Consider the following 24,517-nt stretch of genomic DNA (forward strand, 5'->3'; position numbering starts at 1 on the left):
AGTGAGAAGACTGGTCTTTGACTTCTACAACCGATTGAGCTCAAATATTCACAAGTTTGTTATTTTATGCATATGTTGAGATACACCAAGTGAGAAGACTGGTCTTTGACTTCTACAACCGATTGAGCTCAAATTTTCACAGGTTTGTTATTTTATGCATTTGTTGAGATACACCAAGTGAGAAAACTGGTCTTTGACTTCTACAACCGATTGAGCTCAAATATTCACAAGTTTGTTATTTTATGCATATGTTGAGATACACCAAGTGAGAAGACTGGTCTTTGACTTCTACAACCGATTGAGCTCAAATATTCACAAGTTTGTTATTTTATGCATATGTTGAGATACACCAAGTGAGAAGACTGGTCTTTGACTTCTACAACCGATTGAGCTCAAATTTTCACAGGTTTGTTATTTTATGCATATGTTGAGATACACCAAGTGAGAAGACTGGTCTTTGACTTCTACAACCGATTGAGCTCAAATTTTCACAGGTTTGTTATTTTATGCATATGTTGAGATACACCAAGTGAGAAAACTGGTCTTTGACTTCTACAACCGATTGAGCTCAAATATTCACAAGTTTGTTATTTTATGCATATGTTGAGATACACCAAGTGAGAAAACTGGTCTTTGACTTCTACAACCGATTGAGCTCAAATTTTCACAGGTTTGTTGATTTATGCATATGTTGAGATACACCAAGTGAGAAAACTGGTCTTTGACAATTACCAATAGTGTCCAGTGTTTAAAGACGCTCTACTTATTAAACTAAATCACAACCCTTACAATAATCATCAACTACATGAAAATAAATACAATAAATGAAAAATTAAATTAAAGCTTTCTAACATCATTTTTCTTTTACATACCCCTGTTAGTTTCATGTAAACCTTTGGATGTTAATCTGTGGATGTTTGTGTTTTGTGTCAGACAAAAAGTACCCATCCCCGTCTCTTGGTTCTTACCTTTGATAATATTTTAACCGTTGGGTATTGCAACATCATGTCTAGTAGAGCAATGCATAGATAGAGCACAGGATCCGTTATGGATCGACCATGGACGGCCTAGAATAAACAAAGATAGACACACAAAGAATACCGTCATTAGTGGCGTCTCATGACCTAGCAGTTAAGAGCACCGGACACAATCTCTGGTGTTTCTGATCAGCAGAGTGTGGGTTCGAGTCCCAGCCGTGACACCCGTGTCCTTAAGCAAGACACTTAATCATGATGCTTCGTCCTTCAGATGGAACACAAAGCCGTTGGTCCTGTGTGTTGTGTAACACACACAAAAGGACCCAGTGCACCTATCAAAAAGAGAAGGGTTGTGCCTCGGTGTTCCTGGTTTGAAGCCATTATAAATCATTACATGGTGCTATGTCAAAGGAGTAGGTCTCGTATTTCAAAGGTAGTCCCACATACTTTGCAGGACAATACTGAATGTTTCAGCACCTTGAGCGTCACTGAGTGACGAATATGAGCGCTATATACGAAGCCACTATTATTATTAAATGTGATCAGAAAAAGTTGAGTAAAAACAAATCACCTTGTAGAGTATGATAAAGATCACACCATGAAGAGTCTTGCAGTGAAGGAGTTGATGAAGGTTTTCAAAGGGAGTTGTTGGGAGCTTGAGCGGCTTGAATGGAGGCCACAGACCACTGCTACCAGAATGCCGTCCTGTTTGCTTCATACTGTTCAAATAATCAAATGTATTATTAGTATCAAGTCAGTACAGGAGCTAAAGGGAGTTGTTGGGAGCTGGAGCGGCTTGAATGGAGGCCACAGACCACTGCTACCAGAATGCCGTCCTGTTTGCTTCATACTGTTCAAATAATCAAATGTATTATTAGTATCAAGTCAGTACTACTACCAGAAGGCCGTCCTGTTGCTTCAATACTGTTCAAATAAATTCAATTCAATTCAGTTTATTGGTCCTACCAAGGAAAACATCCCTTGCATATATGCAATACACAATCAAAATTACAGACAAACATAAATAAGATCAGTCAAACAAGAACATCAAAAATAAACCACAAGGGAAACAATTAAACAACATCTTAGAAAAAAGTTAATAATCATGTAACGTCTGGGCTGATCATCAAAGAGAATGTAATATTAACCACTCAGCACAGGAGCATAATTCATGCGTTGCACATACATCTACATGTTGGTACAGCAAACTACAACACATTTATCTGTATTTGCTTTGCTCCATCATCTTCAAGTAAGGGTATCTTTCCTTTCATTTTTCTCTTGCAATTTCGATGACCTATTTAGCCCAAATGTTCACAGATTTGTTATTTTATGCATTTGATTCCTCGAACCACCAGAAAATCAGGAGACAGAGCATTTTCAGTTTGAGGCCCTAGGATGTGGAATTCACTTCCAAACCCAACCAGAAGTTCTAGCTCTGTTACCGTGTTCAAAAGGTCTCTGAAAACATTCTTTTTCAATCAGTAAATCTCGCCTTGCTTGGCCTGCGGTTTTAGTCAAAGAGAGACCTGCTTTTCGCGGGACTTTCTTGGCTAAGTGCCGCAGGCTTTGCCTAGTCGTGGTTTTCCTCTTGGTTTTTGATTGCATTCCTTTTTTTTTCTTTTTTCCCTGTCATTCTCTGAGCGCTTTGTAACCTTAGGAAAAGGCGCTATATAAATGGTATTATTATCATTATTATTATTATTATTGATGTGACACACCAAGAGTGAGTACTGGTCTTTGACAACTACCAATCGTGTCCAGTGCCTTTAAATAAAATGACTTACTGAGAACTATAACGATCCATCGCAGTTTGGAAATCTTTCTTCTGCATGACCCTCAGCATGACATGAATCGGGTCAAATTCAGTTTCCCAAATGTGAGGTTTGGGTGAGTAGCGACCCTGTTGGAGACCTCCACTCCCTGTCTCAGACATTGGATCGTGATAATCAGCAACCTTTGTCCACAAAAAAACAATTATCGTAAATAAATAAAATTCACAAATTTAAAGAATATTTGTATAACTCTTATTTATTTGTTTTGCGGTAATACCATGTGTGTATCTACTTGCTAGGTAGATTATGTTCTTTTGAGAACTGTCTTGCTTTATATTTTACTATCCCACAATAGTTTTTTTGGAATTTGGAATACTTCTCAGTTCTGAAAAGAACTGTCTTGCTTTTTAACTACTACCTGGGCGAGAGGTAAAAAATCTGCCAGGACAACTATTTTTGCTTTAGTGGATTGAGGGGACTTCTCGTTTTTAACTTCACTACCGCAGAGTGAGTTCTTAATTTGTCTCAATGTTTTGACTAGCTTGCTCTAGTCATCATCGATCAAGAGACTGAAGTGTGGGAGACATGTCGGCCTATTTATAATAGGGGTTCAGGGGTCGATTTCACAAAGGTAGTCCTAACTTAGGACTAGTCCTAAGCAATGCTAAGAGATAGGACTGGTCTTAAGTTAGGACCAGTAACTCATCCTAACTTAGGACTGGTCCTATCTCTTAGCATTGCCTAGGACTAGTCCTAAGTTAAGACTACCTTTGTGAAATCCACCCCAGAGGTTTTAGTGTAGAGTCAGTTACTGCTCTGTCAAATCCTTGTTAATCACAAATCAGAAATATGCAGAGGAAAAAAATGTTTTTGATGAATTATATAAAATTATCTTAGAGCTTAGGTATTTTTACCTTTTGTGGACTCAAAAATTGATAACAGTGGTGGGGTAAGAAGTTTTACAATTCTTGTCTATTGTACAAATTATTCTTACTGTGTTGCAATTGTGGTCAACACTTCATACCGAGAAATAATTTTGTGATTGAAATACAATTACAATTAACCTTTTTTAAGCAACCATTTTTGCAGAATCAGTTGTTACTGATTTTTTGGATTAACTCAAAATCATAGATTATAATTTCTTATTGAGAAAGTTATAAAGTAGTAGTACATCACTTTTAAAGTAATGCAACAGATGGCAAGTTACTAGTTACTATTTACTATAATTTATTTATGAACCTTTTGTGTTGTCGTTGTAAGGTAAAAAAATAAAAACCTGACTATAGTTGGGCCAATTCAAACTATAGTTGGGCAATCCAAAACATAGTTGGGCCAATCCAAACTATAGTTGGCCCAATTCAAACTATAGTTGGGCAAATTCAAACTATAGTTGGGCCAATCCAAACTATAGTTGGACCAGATCAAATTATAGTTGGGCCAGATCAAACTATAGTTGGGCAATCCAAAACATAGTTGGGCCAATCCAAACTATAGTTCGCCCAATTCAAACTATAGTTGGGCAAATTCAAACTATAGTTGGGCCAATCCAAACTATAGTTGGACCAGATCAAACTATAGTTGGGCCACATCAAACTATAGTTGGGCCAGATCAAACTATAGTTGGGCCATATCAAACTACAGTTGGGCCAGATCAAACTATAGTTGGGCCAATTCAAACTACAGTTGGGCATATTCAAACTAGGTGGGCCGATTCAAACTATAGTAGGACCAGATCAAACTATAGTTGAGCCAGATCAAACTATAATTTGGATAGTTTGGCCATATCAAACTATAGTTGGACCAGACCAAACTATAGTTGGGATATTGTAAGTTATCACACAAGCGCGAGTGGAATACGGAAAAATATAGCGCTTCTGCGTCCCATATCCAACGTTGTCGAAGGCCGTGTTGGATATGGGACGCAGACGCGCTATATTTTCCATATTTCCCCGAGCACTTATGTTCAAGTAAACTTGGCGCGTGACCATAAAACACACAAGACGCAGGTAGTGATATTAGCCGTGCAATATAGGTTTTTATCACCACTCCATTCTACGAATCTGATTGGAGGATTAGTGCGTACTTGAAGATAAACAATGATTGCCTTACCTCAGCTAAGATAGACTCAAAGTGCTCATTGGAATTGAACAGTCCAGTCTTCTCTGGGATGTAAACCTTGCAGTTAAGAATGACAATATCAAAGAAGATGTCTTCTATTCAGAAATGTTTTCTTCAGCGTAAGAAGACAATGGTAAGAAGGATAAGAGGTAAAGTTAGTTTGATACTAGGTGTTGAACATTTACATATGTTTGTGCAGCAAATACCAATGTTGCCTTTTCGAAATTAGACATTCAATTAGGTTTGTACAGTGAATGTCTATCCTGTACAGTATCCATATTGGACGTTGGACATTCATGTAGGTTTGTACAGTGAATGTCTATCCTGTACATCCATATTGGACGTTGGACATTCATGTAGAGGTTTGTGTACAACGAATGTCTATCCTGTAACATCCATATTGGACGTTAGACATTCATATAAGTGAATGTCTATCCTGTACATCCATATTGGACGTTGGACATTCATGAAGGTTTGTACAGGGAATGTTTACATTGATATTGCACATCGGACGTTGACATAGGTCTGTACAGTGAATATCTAGTTTGTACATTGTATTGTTAAACTTCATGTGACCTAATATAACTGTAAGGATATTTGATCAGCAAGCTGGCTGTGTGGTCTGTCCTGTATACATAACAAAGCAACCATTTCTTGACGTAAAAGCTCCTCTTCTGATGCCCCTGTAAACACAGAGAAAGAACAAATAAAAACAACTAGTAAAATGTAAATCTTTAAGAGGACGTCACGTGAAAGGTGATGACATCATCATGACATCCTTCTTTTAGGGCCACCAATGCCTTTCATCACTGAAAGTTTCATTGCATTTGCTTATCGGGAACTTTTTTAAAAGCACTTAGAACCCATGTGCATTGTTTGAATGACATTCCTTTCGAAATAAAACAAGAAATCAAATCAAAGCAAATTATTATTACATAACTGAGGTCTCCCTGAACCCATACAAATGCGCTGTATTTTTTACCGCGTGAGGGCACGTAACGTCCGTACGTGCATTTCAGCTACACTATATTAAACTGATAGGGTTCGAGGTGGGTAAAAAGACTTCTTGGTACTGCGCGCGCCATGTAATAGTCGACTGTACATGGCAAATGACTATCACACAGCTGCCTGGCTTCTAGTACCACTAAAACATCATGTGATGCTCTAAACCAACGAAAAAGCAGATTTATGGAAGGGGTGTTATAATATGTTGTATCACTTCCGGGAGGTAAACGCAATTTGTCTTGCAGTTTTAATCAGCGTTCTGTGAGTCACTTTTGTTGGAGGTCTTGATGTCTGTGATGGATATGATGTCTGTGGTGGTAATGTGTTCAAGGAACTGTTTTGGGTATGAATGAATATACTCCAAGAAGTGATACAAATATGTTTGTGAGCGCCCTCATGCCGTCAATAATACGTCGGTATTCACTAATGAGCTTACCCATATGAGTTCTGGTGCTGAGTAGCGTTGCCAACAGGTAGAAGGCCCCCTCTAACATTGCAGGTTCATTCCCGGGGTAGAGTTGGCTGTTAAAATGTGACTGATTGAACGTTAACGTCTCAAGAACCTTGAAACTTTACAGACAGGGAATAAATCATTTCAATTAATACATTTCTCGAACAGTTTATGCAGTTGATTGGTAAAGAGGCACTGGACACCTTTGGTATTTGTCAAAGATCAGGGCCCAATTTCATGGCTCTGCTTACCGTAAGCACAGAATCGGCGCTTACGGAAGCAGGGAAGTCTGTGCTTACGGCAAGCGTATTTCACTGGTTAGCGGCGAATTTGGGCTTCTGCACGTGCGTACTTCACGTTACTAGGCATTCTACGCTTACAAGGCTAGGGCAGAAATTCGGCGCTTGCACGTAAGCAGGGAATCGCGATCGTAAGCGCAGAATTCGGCGGTAAGCAGAGCCATGGAATTGGGCCCTGTATTCTCACTCCCAACATATTTGCATAAAATACCAAATCTGTGAAAATTTTGACTCAACTCGTCATCGAAGATGTAAGAGAATAGTGAAAGAGAAAACACCCTTGTTGCACAAGTGTGTGTAATTACCAATAGTGTCAAGTGCCTTAAAACATTTTCTAAAAATAACCGCACAAATTCTATTAATGTTTAGTTTTTTTTTTTGTTTTTTTTTATTTATTAATGGGAATAGCATTGGTAATGACCTTGGTTGGTGGCTGGCTGCTGTTCATGGACATGGCCTTTAATCCAAACCTATGATTGTATTTTGATTTGTGAGGGGAGGGGTAGAGAGGAGGGGTAGAGGGAAGATGGGGTCTTAATTACTCACCATGAGAACACCTTGGTAACAAAGAAGTCGGGATCAAGATACACCGCACCGACCTAACATAATACAAAATACAGTGCATACATCATAAAAGGGAAGGTACACGTTTGGTAATTATTCAAAACAAATATTAACTTAAAAACCTGACTTGGTAACTAGCATTGGAGAGCTCTTGATAGTGTAAAACATTGTGGAAAACGACTCCCTCTGAAGTACTGTAATTTTTGAGAAAGAGGTAATTTCTCACTTAAATAATAAAAGACTTCTAGCTAGAAGTCTTTTATTCCTATCTGAAAGCACACAAATTCGTCCGACAAGGGTGTTTTTTCTTTCATCATTTTCTCGCAACTTCGATGACCGATTGAGCCCAAATTTTCACAGGCTCGTTATTTTATGCATGTGATGGGATACACCAAGTGAGTATACTGGTCTTTGACAATTACCAAACAAGTTACCATTCCTGCAGCCGATTTCACTAAACGAAAACCTCCAGTTAAGATGATTTAGGATGGGTTCAATGAGTCCTAATGTCTATGGATACAGAACTAATCTCATCCTTAAGTCCTAAGATCAAACCTAAGTTCGGGAAGAGTTTTGTAAAATCAACGGCAGGCTTCAAACCCCAAACCGTATAGCATTCATCTACTTTAATGGTGGATTCTGATTAAAGTTTTCAAAGCTCACTGATATTTAAGAATGACAAGGCAAACATAGATTAGTAAAAGGACAAATGTGACCCGCTCTGTGAAAATGACTCAGATGTAGGCAATTTCAGGATTGAGTTATATGCATCGCTGGAAAGAACACATCAGCAGCAGTAATTTGGTATGTGTCTAAGCTTTGGGGTGTATCGCGTTGCCGAGTCACTCCCGTCTGAAATAAGCCACTACACCATTTTCTTTTTTTACACATTACAAGTAAAATGATATTTTAAACTACCATTGTGTGCAAAAGGATACAAATTAGACATAAGTATGATCACAAAATTGTTGTATTCATAGCTTTATTGCCTAAAAGTAAGTGTTCTTAAGGTTAACCATGCAACTAAAGATCTTAAAAAGAATAAAAAGATTTGTTTTCTTTTTTTTTTCCTTCACATTTTCCACATTAAACTTAATATTGCATTGGGCGACATGTGACTCACTTTCACAGAGTGGGTCACAAATTTGAAGGTCTATTCTTCTGAAATGTCTTTTCCATAACAATGTACAGTAGTGGACCTACCTGGAGCAAGAAGAGGTCTAGATCGATCATTGAGGCACAGAAATGACACTGCATGTACGTCATAGCTTGTCGTTTGATCTGCAATCCGTTACGCACCCACATCTCACAGAACACTTCACTCACCATGGCCTGAAGTAGATCACATATTCAACACATAAAATTCAGTTAAATTCAATTTAATAATAAACATCACATTAAAAACCATGAACATTGTTTTCCAGTGTGCATCTGACAATAAAAATGCAAATGGAGATAAATTTGTAAAATAGGAAGGAAGAAAAAAGATAAACAGGACAAAATACACAGTGACAGAGACATTTACAATCATCCTTAAAAAATACTAGGGTGACGACCAACAAATTAAAAACCAAAAAGTAAAGGAACAATAAAAAACACAGTGGAGTATGCAGCCTAGCCTAAATCAATGAACCATCTCCGGGGTGAAGAGAAACATTGATGGTTTATACATGTTTCTCCTGCTCAAGGACACAAGAGTGTCATGACCAGGGCCCAGTTTCATAGAGCTGCTAAGCAAAACAATTTGCTTAGCATGAAATTTCTGCCTCGATAAAAACAGGATAACCAGCCAAATTTCCACATGTTTTTCAAGATGAGCAAACAAGCAATATGCAACAAATGGAAATTTGGTTGGTAATCCTGTTTTTATCAAGGAAGAAATTTCATGCTAAGCAAATTTGTGTGCTAAGCAGCTCTATGAAATTGGGCCCAGGTTGATCAATAGTGACCTAGGGGTTGATAAAGTTCTCCACACGATTTGTCAAAACTGGGGGTGATTCTGGCCCCAAATTTAGAAGCTTATCGGAAGGATTCTGAATTGAAACGCTGTATTCGGAATGTTTTTTACTTGGTGTGTATCTTGGTTTTACAAGTCCTAATGTGCATTCTGGAGTATTATTCATGGTTTATCTTGATAATATTTGTAATTCTTTCATTTTATTTTTTACTTACAGTCAAACCAAGGTCTAGGCACAATATTCAGTAATGCCTAAAGTTAACATGAACATCGATGACATAAGACAAAATTTAGTTTACTTAATTTAATTTAGCAAAAGATCATTCAACTCCTTTTAACTAACATCAAAATTGCCCCTACTTACTTTAAAGGCAGTGGACACTATTGGTAATTACTCAAAATAATTATTAGCATAAAACCTTACTTGGTGACGAGTAATGGGGAGTTGTTGATGGTATAAAACATTGAGAGAAACAGCTACCTCTGGAATTACGTAGTTTTCAAGAGAGAAGTAATTTTCCACGAATTTGATTTTGAGACCTTAAGTCTCGAAATCAAGCATCTGAAAGCACACAACTTCGTGTGACGAGAGCGTTTTTTTCTTTCACTATTGTCTCGCAACTTTGATGACCAATTGAGCTCAAACTTTCAGTGGTTTGTTATTTTATGCATATCTTGAAATACACCAAGTGAGAAGACTTGTCTTGGACAATTACCATAAGTGTCCAATGTCTTTAAATATCACCCATTAATAATATCTACAAACCTGAATCTGAAGAGGGAAAACTATCAGACGTTTCAGGAAATCTTCCGCTGGAGTAACTTGGACACCTTGTTTTGTAAGAGCCTAATAACAAGAAATGTAGACAATACAAAGTTTATAGAAGATTGATAGCTGATTAAGTTCAAAGTGACAAACGGTTTACATGTATGACAAGTTAGGATAAATAATACATACAGGAAATATGGTGAAAGCCGTGTTCTCATCTGACTTTTCTTCCGCTCCCATGCGGAAAGTTACTGTGACTGGTTGTACAGCGTGGTAGCGGTAGGTTAACAGCGCAGAGCTGTTCCCATTGGACTTTTCAGCGACCCTGTGTGCGACCACCTTCGGTCTGTTAGTTTTAAATCACGGTCGCGGTAAGTTGACAGGGAAGTCAGTTTACCATGCGTCCTCATTGGATTTACTTTGTCATTCTGCAAAAAAGTTGCAGTACTTTAACAAAAGAACTTCCAATGGAAACACACAGCTTAAGACGGTAAAACAATGGCAAAGTAATTTTGGAGTCATTACCTGGCTAAGCAAAAGAGCATAGTACCGAAGGAGTGGTATATGAAAGGACACTCGGAATGGGTCAAAAGACTCCTGGATGTTGGCCTCTTGCAGCCAGTCCATAGTAGTTTCTACACACGCATTGAGAAGTGCCTGAGTGTAGTGTGCTGTACTCTACACAAATATCAAATAGAAGGAGAGAGAACAAGAAAACACTTAATAAGCCATTTTGAGATATGGTGGAAATATTATAATTGCACTGTTTGGTTGGGGTGAATCAGTCGATATTCACCCAAACCAAATTGTGCACTCCTCAAAAAGGCTAAACACAAATATCAAATAGAAGGAGAGAGAACAAGAAAACACTTAATAAGCCATTTTGAGATATGGTGGAAATATTATAATTGCACTGTTTGGTTGGGGTGAATCAGGCGATATTCACCCAAACCAAATTGTGCCCTCCTCAAAAAGACTAAACACAAATATCAAATAGAAGGAGAGAGAACAAGAAAACACTTAATAAGCCATTTTGAGATATGGTGGAAATATTATAATTGCACTGTTTGGTTGGGGTGAATCAGTCGATATTCACCCAAACCATTCGGTCAAACACATTCAACACACGCATCATATTTGGTTCTTGGGTAAAAAGAAGGAAAATTTTATCAAGTACAAAGACTGTTGTTATACCATAGTAAAACAATTAATTGTGAAGTTTTATTGCTCGAGAGCCAATCACGTGATGTGATACAAAGAACGCATGTTACACTCAGTGATGCTCAAGGCGCTTCAACATTCATTTTTTTTTTTTCAGCAAGGTGTGTGGAACTACCGCATGTATGAGACTAACAACACCATAAAATGGTTTACAAGGTGCTGTGGTGCAATATGCAGCCAATCAAATCAGGAACACCGGGGATGAACCCCTTCTCTTTCTAATAAGTGCACTGGGTTCTTTTCACAACAAACAGGACCAACAGCTTTACATCCCATCTGAAGGATGAAGCATCATGGTTAAACGTCTTGCTTAAGGACACAAATGCCACGACAGGGACTCGAACCCACACTCTACTGATCAGAAAACCCAGAGCTTGAGTCGGGTGCTCTTAACCGCTAGGCCATGACTTACTTCATCTTTGCAGTGTGTATACAGCTGCCACATGGGGGCAGCACATGCCTCGATCTCAGCTGAGAAGGCTGTGGAGTAAGCGTTGGGTTCAAATTCAACATGATTGTGCAGCTCTCGTTCATTCAAATTCATACCTGCAGAAATAAGTAACAAGCCAAATAAAATACATTGCTATTAATAACTGTATGGGATTTGAGGCATTGCATGTTGAGGTACAATGTATCAATATATATTTGTGGCTGTGGCTGCTGTATACACCGTAGCACCTTGTAAGCCCTTATAAGGTGCTACATAATTGGGTCTCAGAATTCATCACTTCAATAACCTATCTTCTTGAAAGTTTGTATAATATACTTCGAGTCTTGAGTACCTTGTTTGGTAGAATCGTGCGCTATTCATGTATAAGACTCCGATATAAATTTATTATTATTATTATTTGGTTTGCAGTAACACCATGTGTGTATCTACTTGCTAAGTGGATTGTCTTGTTATGAGAACTTAAGATTCATATCTCGGCCGAAAAGTTGATCTACAAAAGGTATCAGAACTCCTTAACTCTCATCCTAAACAAAGCACTTATGGTAAAGGGTGCGTTCGTTTAGCTTCCATGGGTGCACCCCCGTCTGCCCCGGTACTTTCGAATAGCTTTGACGGGGCTCACCCGGGTCAGCCCCCAGTGCCCTGCTTGTAGAGTGGGTCACTTGGGGGTGACCTGAGGTGCATGCCGTCACCACGAGAGGGCGATTAGCTCTTGTCAGGGGCTCACCCGAGTGAGCTCTGCGGGGTCGACCCATCGAACGCACCCAAAGTATCTTGCTCAAGGACACAAGTATCCTTACTAGCCTGACCGAGTACCTGGCTTGAACACAACTTTAACCTTTGCATGATGGAAACTTTGGCGAGGTTGCTGTTGCACAATAAAAATCTCTCTGAATCTGGTGGTTCACACAAAATTTTCAATCAGTATAAATTGGGCTGAGATCTCAGAGAAGAACTTGACTTAAATCTGTCCAAAAAGCCTTTATAAGTTGACTAAAGAGTCAAGACACGTTACTTACACATGAACATTGACAACACATTGGTCCACATTTTTAACAGAGCAGGGTCGGTGAAAAACTTGTGGACTACAGAGCGATGTGAGAGGATGTTTGTGAGATCGCTGATAACTGGCCAGTAGCAGTGGTTCTTCATGACTGGATGCTCACAGTTGGCAACTTGGCAGTTCCTTGGACCATCCCGAGCAACTGTCAAAACACAATGGGTGTAATTATTAGAATATATTAACAAGACATCAAACTCTACAGGAGTGGTACATTGGACATACTTTAAAGGGTAGATTGACAGTTTGTAACCAAAACTTACTTGGTTAGGAGAGTAAAGCAGCTTTCGATAGTTTTACAGCATTTTGAGAATCATTTCATTTTCAAGTAACATGGTTATGACAAAAGTTCCGCTATAGTAAACGTTTCTTTGATCAACCACAAATTGTTGCCTTAAGGTGGTATGACGCTCATTAGAGCTCATTCTTACAAATTAAGTAATCCATTTGACATTGTACTGCGTATATATTCACCACGGAGTTGATTGTTCAACTCATTCTCAGTTAAGCAGCTATAACCATGTATGTAGGTTGTGAGGCAGTAAGCCGCTCCGCCATACCACATGTTCATAAGTCGTTCTCCATATTTTTCTTCATTAATTGATGTCACATTTATGTTTCTCATGAGGGAGATTTAGAAAAGAAAATTATTTTCTGACGGAAGTATGAAGGAAGAAAATTCAGAAACCCTACCTCCGATAGGGTTATCCATCAGAGTGCGTTTGAGTAGGCATTGTAACGATGCAATCAGAATGTGAATCAGCTGTAAGTCATTAGTCATCTGAATGGCCAGGTCCTCGTTACTGAAGAGCTGAACACTGATGTGAACCACCCGGCTGGAAAGCCTGTCTGGGTGGCTAGAGATGGCCAGGGACATGGCGATACGACCGTAGAACTTCACAAAAGATTTTGTAAAGAGTTCCTATTGTGAGATCAAAAGAAAATCTGAGATGTATTTGTTTATTTTTTTAACTTCGCCCAAACCTTTTCTTCCTATTCATTGTTTACCCCTTGTTTTTTTTCTGCAAGTTTTCTGACTCTCTCCGTCTCTATTCATATATTTCTACTCATGATATCATGTGGTAAATGCATCTCCACAGTACAAAGTCGACCTTCCTACAGACTCAATATCATCAAGTGTGGTTTTAAAGGGTTTTGATACTTTTTGTAGATCACGTTTTAGGCCATGTCATGAATCCCTACTCACTACGAATGAAGATGTATAACTAGCTCCATAAATCTTCAAGTTTTTGAGGGGGAAAAAAAAGTGAAAATCACAGAGCAATGTTTTCAGGAGAGTTGCGTAAGTCCTTTGTACATGCTAAAATAATTTTCTGTAAAGTTGCTTTACTCATTTTTTCATTTTTTGTTTTACTACAGTACATCAGCAGATAATATTTAATAAGGGAAGCTTTCTACTATCATTACCTTTTAAAAGTTAAATGTACATCTGTGGACGGTTGTGTTTTGTGTCGTACAAAAAGTACCCAAACCCTTTAGAGACTGATTTATAGAAAGGGTTCCGATACCTTGTAAGTGTTATCAGGCAGCATCTTCAATAACAGAGTCACAATCTTCTCTGGAAACTCAAAGAGGACGGCCCAGAAAAGCAACTCCTCAACAAAACTTGATGGTAGCAGAGGATAAGCAACAGCAGGGTTACCTAGTTCAGATCAAGACAACAATTTTTTTTTTTTTTCTTATAATATTTCTTAGACTTTTTCTGTGTAATTTTCTTAAGGTATTTTTTTACTCTTATGCGTCCTCGAACAGGCTGGTCCCTGGAGGGAGCACAATATGAATTCAATAAGTTAATTAATTAATTAACAAATAATCAAATTCAAAAGATTCTAGTCTACCTTGTGATTATTTTGAGATGCTTTTAACAAGCCTTAAAATAATTGTTTTCAAATTTTGTCAACAATCTAAAACAAGAGTAAGCAGGGTTTACCTAAATGTAGTTCAGATGGAGACAACAAATAATCAAATTCAAAAGATTACAAGTCTACCTTGTGACTACAGTGATTTCATTTTTGAGTAGGATTTGAAACGCTGCATGGTCATGATGGTGGAAGTATAATGTAACTTAGAGAGGTTTGCGGTAACACCATGTGAATATCTCTTTTTGAGTAGTGTTTGTTCTGAAAAGAGAGGTTAGCATTCATTGCCTCCATAAAGTACCATGAATGCTAATATACAAATATAACATGGTTTGAGGGTGACTAGTCGATATTAGCTCCCCGAGGTATTGGAAGTTGCCAAACTAGTTCCCGAAGCGAAGCACCCTGGGATGACGTCGCACAATGGTAAAGCGCACGGCAAGTAGATAGCACCCTGGGATGACGTCGCACAATGGTAAAGCGCACGGCAAGTAGATAGCACCCTGGGATGACGTCGCACAATGGTAAAGCGCACGGCAAGTAGATAGCATCCTGGGATGACGTCGCACAATGGTAAAGCGCACGGCAAGTAGATAGCATCCTGGGATGACGTCGCACAATGGTAAAGCGCACGGCAAGTAGATAGCACCCTGGGATGACGTCGCACAATGGTAAAGCGCACGGCAAGTAGATAGCACCCTGGGATGACGTCGCACAATGGTAAAGCGCACGGCAAGTAGATAGCATCCTGGGATGACGTCGCACAATGGTAAAGCGCACGGCAAGTAGATAGCACCCTGGGATGACGTCGCACAATGGTAAAGCGCACGGCAAGTAGATAGCACCCTGGGATGACGTCGCACAATGGTAAAGCGCACGGCAAGTAGATAGCACCCTGGGATGACGTCGCACAATGGTAAAGCGCACGGCAAGTAGATAGCACCCTGGGATGACGTCGCACAATGGTAAAGCGCACGGCAAGTAGATAGCACCCTGGGATGACGTCGCACAATGGTAAAGCGCACGGCAAGTAGATAGCGCCCTGGGATGACGTCGCACAATGGTAAAGCGCACGGCAAGTAGATAGCGCCCTGGGATGACGTCGCACAATGGTAAAGCGCACGGCAAGTAGATAGCACCCTGGGATGACGTCGCACAATGGTAAAGCGCACGGCAAGTAGATAGCATCCTGGGATGACGTTGCACAATGGTAAAGCGCACGGCAAGTAGATAGCATCCTGGGATGACGTCGCACAATGGTAAAGCGCACGGCAAGTAGATAGCACCCTGGGATGACGTCGCACAATGGTAAAGCGCACGGCAAGTAGATAGCACCCTGGGATGACGTCGCACAATGGTAAAGCGCACGGCAAGTAGATAGCGCCCTGGGATGACGTCGCACAATGGTAAAGCGCACGGCAAGTAGATAGCACCCTGGGATGACGTCGCACAATGGTAAAGCGCACGGCAAGTAGATAGCACCCTGGGATGACGTCGCACAATGGTAAAGCGCACGGCAAGTAGATAGCACCCTGGGATGACGTCGCACAATGGTAAAGCGCACGGCAAGTAGATAGCACCCTGGGATGACGTCGCACAATGGTAAAGCGCACGGCAAGTAGATAGCACCCTGGGATGACGTCGCACAATGGTAAAGCGCACGGCAAGTAGATAGCACCCTGGGATGACGTCGCACAATGGTAAAGCGCACGGCAAGTAGATAGCACCCTGGGATGACGTCGCACAATGGTAAAGCGCACGGCAAGTAGATAGCACCCTGGGATGACGTCGCACAATGGTAAAGCGCACGGCAAGTAGATAGCACCCTGGGATGACGTCGCACAATGGTAAAGCGCACGGAAAGTAGATAGCGCCCTGGGATGACGTCGCACAATGGTAAAGCGCACGGCAAGTAGATAGCACCCTGGGATGACGTCGCACAATGGTAAAGCGCACGGCAAGTAGATAGCACCCTGGGATGACGTCGCACAATGGTAAAGCGCACGGCAAGTAGATAGCACCCTGGGATGACGTCGCACAATGGTAAAGCGCACGGCAAGTAGATAGCACCCTGGGATGACGTCGCACAATGGTAAAGCGCACGGCAAGTAGATAGCACCCTGGGATGACGTCGCACAATGGTAAAGCGCACGGCAAGTAGATAGCACCCTGGGATGACGTCGCACAATGGTAAAGCGCACGGCAAGTAGATAGCACCCTGGGATGACGTCGCACAATGGTAAAGCGCACGGCAAGTAGATAGCACCCTGGGATGACGTCGCACAATGGTAAAGCGCACGGCAAGTAGATAGCACCCTGGGATGACGTCGCACAATGGTAAAGCGCACGGCAAGTAGATAGCACCCTGGGATGACGTCGCACAATGGTAAAGCGCACGGCAAGTAGATAGCATCCTGGGATGACGTCGCACAATGGTAAAGCGCACGGCAAGTTGATAGCATCCTGGGATGACGTAGCACAATGGTAAAGCGCACGGCAAGTAGATAGCGCCCTGGGATGACGTCGCACAATGGTAAAGCGCACGGCAAGTCGATAGCACCCTGGGATGACGTCGCACAATGGTAAAGCGCACAGCAAGTAGATAGCACCCTGGGATGACGTCGCACAATGGTAAAGCGCACGGCAAGTAGATAGCATCCTGGGATGACGTCGCACAATGGTAAAGCGCACGGCAAGTAGATAGCACCCTGGGATGACGTCGCACAATGGTAAAGCATGTGGCAAGTAGATAGCATCCTGGGATGACGTCGCACAATGGTAAAGCGCACGGCAAGTAGATAGCACCCTGGGATGACGTCGCACAATGGTAAAGCGCACGGCAAGTAGATAGCATCCTGGGATGACGTCGCACAATGGTAAAGCGCACGGCAAGTAGATAGCACCCTGGGATGACGTCGCACAATGGTAAAGCGCACGGCAAGTAGATAGCATCCTGGGATGACGTCGCACAATGGTAAAGCGCACGGCAAGTAGATAGCACCCTGGGATGACGTCGCACAATGGTAAAGCGCACGGCAAGTAGATAGCATCCTGGGATGACGTCGCACAATGGTAAAGCGCACGGCAAGTAGATAGCACCCTGGGATGACGTCGCACAATGGTAAAGCACGTGGCAAGTAGATAGCATCCTGGGATGACGTCGCACAATGGTAAAGCGCACGGCAAGTAGATAGCACCCTGGGATGACGTCGCACAATGGTAAAGCGCACGGCAAGTAGATAGCATCCTGGGATGACGTCGCACAATGGTAAAGCGCACGGCAAGTAGATAGCACCCTGGGATGACGTCGCACAATGGTAAAGCGCACGGCAAGTAGATAGCATCCTGGGATGACGTCGCACAATGGTAAAGCGCACGGCAAGTAGATAGCACCCTGGGATGACGTCGCACAATGGTAAAGCGCACGGCAAGTAGATAGCATCCTGGGATGACGTCGCACAATGGTAAAGCGCACGGCAAGTAGATAGCACCCTGGGATGACGTCGCACAATGGTAAAGCGCACGGCAAGTAGATAGCATCCTGGGATGACGTCGCACAATGGTAAAGCGCACGGCAAGTAGATAGCACCCTGGGATGACGTCGCACAATGGTAAAGCACGTGGCAAGTAGATAGCATCCTGGGATGACGTCGCACAATGGTAAAGCGCACGGCAAGTAGATAGCATCCTGGGATGACGTCGCACAATGGTAAAGCGCACGGCAAGTAGATAGCACCCTGGGATGACGTCGCACAATGGTAAAGCGCACGGCAAGTAGATAGCATCCTGGGATGACGTCGCACAATGGTAAAGCGCACGGCAAGTAGATAGCACCCTGGGATGACGTCGCACAATGGTAAAGCGCACGGCAAGTAGATAGCATCCTGGGATGACGTCGCACAATGGTAAAGCGCACGGCAAGTAGATAGCATCCTGGGATGACGTCGCACAATGGTAAAGCGCACGGCAAGTAGATAGCACCCTGGGATGACGTCGCACAATGGTAAAGCGCACGGCAAGTAGATAGCATCCTGGGATGACGTCGCACAATGGTAAAGCGCACGGCAAGTAGATAGCACCCTGGGATGACGTCGCACAATGGTAAAGCGCACGGCAAGTAGATAGCACCCTGGGATGACGTCGCACAATGGTAAAGCGCACGGCAAGTAGATAGCATCCTGGGATGACGTCGCACAATGGTAAAGCGCACGGCAAGTAGATAGCACCCTGGGATGACGTCGCACAATGGTAAAGCGCACGTCAAGTAGATAGCACCCTGGGATGACGTCGCACAATGGTAAAGCGCACGGCAAGTAGATAGCACCCTGGGATGACGTCGCACAATGGTAAAGCGCACGGCAAGTAGATAGCACCCTGGGATGACGTCGCACAATGGTAAAGCGCACGGCAAGTAGATAGCATCCTGGGATGACGTCGCACAATGGTAAAGCGCACGGCAAGTAGATAGCATCCTGGGATGACGTCGCACAATGGTAAAGCGCACGGCAAGTAGATAGCATCCTGGGATGACGTCGCACAATGGTAAAGCGCACGGCAAGTAGATAGCGCCCTGGGATGACGTCGCACAATGGTAAAGCGCACGGCAAGTAGATAGCGCCCTGGGATGACGTCGCACAATGGTAAAGCGCACGGCAAGTAGATAGCGCCCTGGGATGACGTCGCACAATGGTAAAGCGCACGGCAAGTAGATAGCACCCTGGGATGACGTCGCACAATGGTAAAGCGCACGGCAAGTAGATAGCACCCTGGGATGACGTCGCACAATGGTAAAGCGCACGGCAAGTAGATAGCGCCCTGGGATGACGTCGCACAATGGTAATGCGCATGACAGGTAGAATAGTTCCCGGGGAACTATTACTTGTCATGCGCATTCACCACTTGCGTGAATATTCACGTGCGCGCTTGGTAGTTAGCAAAATTAACACCTGGCTCGTGATGGTGAATGGACCAATGAGAACTCGACTCTCGGTCATGAATATGTATGAGGTATAGTAACAACAAATACTACATAGAAACAGTATCCTCTTTTTCACTGTTTTTGACTCGTTCGATGATATGGTCCAGATTATATTAAAGGATATTTACATCCTTCCACTGCCTTGTATTTACCTCTTAAGATCTTGGGTGTATCTGGAAAGGCAAGTCTTCTCTGTGCATTTTGTAAGATATCTTGTGTTTGCTTGATGTGTGGTTGCACATTGCTGTAGCATCCTGCAGAACCTGTAGAGTTGATGAACACAATAAATAAATCAGTCAGGTTGGGGTAGTGGTGTCTTGCCTCGTTTTCCACCTCTGGGACCCTAGTTCGAATCCTACCAGGAGCAATATGTGGATTGTTTTTTTCTTTAGTACCTACCTGACTGCTTGGGTTTTTCCTTCTGGTCACTGCCCATTTTGGGTTTTTCTCTTCCTTTGTTATAGTGCCTTAAGCACCTTTGATGGATTTGTGCAATTTATAAGACTTCGTGATTATTATTATAAAATATCCAGCTCAGTAATTACCACTAAATTATATCAATTCATCAACAGGCCTGAAATTTCATCTTTAAAAGGCAAGGCCGCTTTCATTTTCAGAGGACACTTCCATTGGTGGACTTGGATTTATTGCCCACGACTAAAATTGGTCTGGCTACAACCCTGAATGTGGCTGTTGGTGTACATACCATCTGTGTGATTCTGATAGAGAACTGGATCCGTCAAAGCTCTTGTCATTACAGTTCTCATAGCTCCGCCCATATTGCATAATTCATGAAGTAGGCTTAAGAGTGGCTCTCCTTCTTTCAAGTCAAAGCGCATTATTGGGAGGTCAGAACCTGCCAAAACAAAGTGATTCAAAACAGCAAGAATTGAGAAAACACTTAGTGAATATCTATTATAGATAGTTCCCATCTGACATCAATCGACCATCTTTACGGGCAATTTGGAACACACAGCCTTGCGTTTTGCGCGGGAACGGCGTGCAGCACGAGCACAATTTACAAAACTCGTTACCTGATTGGTCAGCAAACAGTGGGACTGCATTAATAAACTGAGCGCTTGGTGCGCCTGCAAGCCAAAATGCAAATTGCCCGTAAAGATGGCCTGTATTGCAACTTATCTATTGAGGGTTTGGGTACTTTTTGTAGGACACAAAACACAAACATTCAACGAATTACATTAAACTTACATAGTTAAAGATAATGGTGGTAGAAAGCTTCCCTTAAAATATTACTTGCTGAGGTGCTGTATTTTTTGAGAAATGAGTAAAATAAGTTCACGAACATAACTTTTGTGTCAGTGAGACACAAGCTATTTTAGCTTGTGCAACGGATTTACGCGACTCTCCTGAAAACATTGCTCTGTGATTTTCTGACTTAGGCTTTGTTTGATGTTGGAAATGTGTGCTAAATGTATGCTGCTCCAAAATGTATGACCGAGCCCTCTTTAATATCAATCAGCATTCATTAGTGTTATTGGATACTGGGATCAAATCAAATTATCTAAATCTCACAGCAAGTCAAGAATAGCTGTTTCATAACATGTTGTAGAAACATTTTAAAGTTCTCATTTCAAAATCTGAAAATTGCTAAAAAAATCTTCCATACAAGCTTACTGTATACATTTGTAACCCAATAAGTGAACTATCAGTTACAAAGGTTGAGCAACTTTGTACTTTTTCATTTTTTCTCTTTTCCCTTCTTTTGCCCTTGGAGGGAATAACAATTAGAATTCTTAGCGGGTATTCAATTGATTTATTGTCTTTGATAGTCAATACCTACATTTGGAGAAGAGGTCTCGTAGATACAGAACAAATCTAAACACCAGCCTTGGGACGACAACATCTGCCATAGGTAGCAAGTCACTTGGCACTGTGTGATTCTTCGGTTTATCTGGACCATGCAAATTACAGAAGCTGGAATGCGAGAGAAAACACAAGATTCATAAAAAAATATTCCAGGCAGAAACAATGTGGTAAATGCAAAAGAAAAATTTGGTATACTTTGAGGTTGAACAAAGACAGATTGACTAGAGCAGGATTTGAACCAACGACCTCCGGATAAATGTCCTGGCACTCTTCCAACTGACCTTAGAGCCATTTATTGCTGGCTGTCTCCCTATTTTGTCAATGTCTTTGTTTGGGGGTGCCTGTCAAAAACCTTACAACCATTAAAGACACTGGACACTACTGGTAATTGTCAAAGACTAGTCTTCACAGCTGGTGTATCTCAACATATGCATAAAATAACAAACTTTTTAAAATTTTAGCTCAATCGGTCGTCTAAGTTGCGAGATAATAATGAAAGAAAAACTACCCTTGTCACACGAAGTTGTGTTCTTTCAGATGCTTGATTTCGAGACCTCAAATTCTCAACCTGAGGTCTCAAAATCAAATTTGTGGAAATTTACTTTTTTCTCCAAAATTACGCTACTTCAGAGGGAGCTGTATACCATCAACAGCTCCCCATTACTTGTTACCAAGTAAGGTTTTATGCTAATTATTTTGAGTAATTACCAATAGTGTCCACTGCCTATAACCATAAAGACTATGCTAGAGAGTGTATCCTTCATTCTTAGTCTATCAAAATTTCCACCGTATTCAAAAAATTTCAAAATTGTCTCACCCTGCTGTTCTCATCACGCTGGGATCTCCACAATCACAAGCTCCACCAGCCTGGCTGCGGAACATGTTGAAATCATGGTCTTCATGATTGCCTCCATGGAAGCAGTCTGCACAGATTGACATGCATGGTGATATGCCACAAGTTCGACACCTAAAAATGCAAACAAATAAATAACCTTGGGATGATTTCTGAACTCAGGCATATCCAGTAGGACCAACTTTTAAAAAGGGGGGAGGCACCTATATGCAGAGGTTTATAAAGACCCCAACACTCCCCCAGTATGGATGCCTCCCCCCCCCAACATTTTAACTGTGCCCAATTTATTATTTTGGTACATAAATTAACACACACAAACATGAAAAAACAACAAAATATTCACCATGGGTGATATATATGAAAACATCTCTGCATCTTCATCTGGCCACAACTTTGTAATGGATTATTTTGAATTTTAATTGTTTTAAATTAATGGATGTATGACTAATGGATTCCCTTTTTTAAGATTCCTCTTTAGTTAGGAAATTGGTAAAACTCACTCATGCCCAAACTACATGGAGTGTAGCAAGCAATTTATGTCAAGATTACAAGACCCACCAATTCATCTTTTGAAATTAAAAATGTCTTTCTCCTGATTTTGACACTTCCCTACTCTATCTATTCATATTCAGCTACATGTAATCCATGTATTCAGCTGCTTGTCAAAGCCTGTTCAGCATCATCTAGACAAAGGTGCGGCTGCCGACGGTGGACGGTTTGTGTACTCAGGTGCCAAAATATATATTATACAATAAATAGAAATTATGTGCAAGTTCAACTGAATTACGGTAAAAATTTATAACTTTTAACATTTTTTGAGATTGCGGAGTGGGTTCTCTGGTCGCCCCCCGGCACATTGAGATATCAAAGGACACATAGAGCCTAATTTTGGCGAGATTAAAATAAAAATAAAGAGAGATTTCTGATTCCAAAATTCATTGAACAATGATTGAACCATGATCGTTTAACGCGTGAGAGATATAAACCTATGAGGTTACGGGAGACGATAGCCGGACGAAACCGCAATAGTTGTAGGGGAAGAAGAGTAGACTAGTCCTAGGCAATGCTAAGACTGTAAGAGATAGGACCAGTCCTAAGTTAGGATGAGTTACTGGTCCTACCTAACTTAGGACTGGTCCTATCTCTTAGCATTGCCTAGGACTAGTCCTAAGTTAGGACTACCTTTGTTAAATCCACCCCAGCCAGATGATGCATTCTGTCACTCAGTCAGCTGAACACAGACGGGGCACAGAGGATTATTTATAATTTGACACAAGTGATATTAAAAGGGAGATAAATAAAGTGAACATCTGACACCCCTAAATGCTAAACACAAATCACAGCACACATCGGGAACTGCGGCCATAGCAATCTGTGTGATATCCTCCCTCGGATCGGATCGCCCATCCCTCACCTGTAAGCAACAAAGTTTGACGTCCACACCAGCCCGCAAGTCGTCGCGTTATCGTACGCCCTCACTGTCTTCGCAAATTCATCGAAAGAATTCCCTCCCGCAATCAACGCTCGACACCAGTCTAGATTATCGCTTTTCTCCAGTGACGTCTGAGGACTCAGAACAACGTCAAGTAGCTCCTGTAACTGTTGGTTTCCAGTATTTCGAGTGATTTCAGCCTTCAGTTGTGCGGCAACTTTACGTTTCTCACCCCTCATGAGAGTCGCCATGTTTACCTCTCTAAAGTTGATTGACCCCGTCGAGTTATTTGGTTGAACCCGTGATGGTCGAGGTCAAATACACCCAGCGATTTTTAATCGCCCGTTTCTTCCTCCATGTCGTAACTTTTTCCAAGTTGGTATTCCCCGGGCAGCATGTGCATCACTTCCCGACAGATTTTTGAGGATATTATTACCGAAACCTACCGTGAAATGTTTTGTTTCTAAATTATTCATCTCTAACTAAGACCGAAATAGTTTTCTGGACTGCCTCTCACATGGCAGCTCGCTTTCGCCAGCACACGGCGCGGTGCGCACGGATGATACGCACACACTTTAGCCTTGCTCTCAAGGTGGTTGCAGTTTCACTCCAACAAAGAGTAGACTTGTGGACTTGTGTGGTCTGCGGTGTGATAGTTGAGTTGTGGCGGGGCTCTCGCGAGAATACCTACGCGGGAATCGCGGGGAGATTCAGAAGAGTCGGAACGCTATCACCGCGACAAACATTAAAACGACTTATCCACAAGTCTAAATATAAAAAAAAATTGCGGCGTAAACCCACACGCATGCGTGTGCGTAATTTGTGTATCCACGCACGACTACTGTGCGATATATCATCATCTGCATGCAGCATTCACATACTGCGCATCCATACATATCC

General features: G+C 41.7%; 1 protein-coding gene across 1 annotated transcript in view; it reads right to left on the bottom strand.

Annotated features, from left to right (window-relative positions):
- LOC117299981 (E3 ubiquitin-protein ligase ubr3-like) overlaps positions 1–24,138 on the bottom strand; it is a 47,135-nt gene extending 22,997 nt beyond the window's left edge. Inside the window, exons 1-19 of the mRNA XM_033783616.1 lie at positions 23,600–24,138; positions 22,150–22,299; positions 21,307–21,440; positions 20,212–20,361; positions 19,658–19,768; positions 14,177–14,310; positions 13,341–13,569; positions 12,607–12,792; positions 11,549–11,682; positions 10,441–10,593; positions 9,913–9,993; positions 8,393–8,521; positions 7,172–7,224; positions 6,312–6,445; positions 5,468–5,553; positions 4,862–4,921; positions 2,765–2,934; positions 1,549–1,696; positions 969–1,067 (exon numbers count right to left, since the gene is read on the bottom strand). Of these exons, the coding sequence (XP_033639507.1) occupies positions 969–1,067; positions 1,549–1,696; positions 2,765–2,934; positions 4,862–4,921; positions 5,468–5,553; positions 6,312–6,445; positions 7,172–7,224; positions 8,393–8,521; positions 9,913–9,993; positions 10,441–10,593; positions 11,549–11,682; positions 12,607–12,792; positions 13,341–13,569; positions 14,177–14,310; positions 19,658–19,768; positions 20,212–20,361; positions 21,307–21,440; positions 22,150–22,299; positions 23,600–23,868 (2,610 nt within the window). The 5' untranslated portion in view covers positions 23,869–24,138. The remainder of the gene's footprint in view (positions 1–968; positions 1,068–1,548; positions 1,697–2,764; positions 2,935–4,861; positions 4,922–5,467; positions 5,554–6,311; positions 6,446–7,171; positions 7,225–8,392; positions 8,522–9,912; positions 9,994–10,440; positions 10,594–11,548; positions 11,683–12,606; positions 12,793–13,340; positions 13,570–14,176; positions 14,311–19,657; positions 19,769–20,211; positions 20,362–21,306; positions 21,441–22,149; positions 22,300–23,599) is intronic.
- Positions 24,139–24,517: the final 379 nt, after the last annotated feature.

Source organism: Asterias rubens, chromosome 15 (assembly GCF_902459465.1).
Source record: "Asterias rubens chromosome 15, eAstRub1.3, whole genome shotgun sequence".
NCBI lineage: Eukaryota > Metazoa > Echinodermata > Asteroidea > Forcipulatida > Asteriidae > Asterias > Asterias rubens.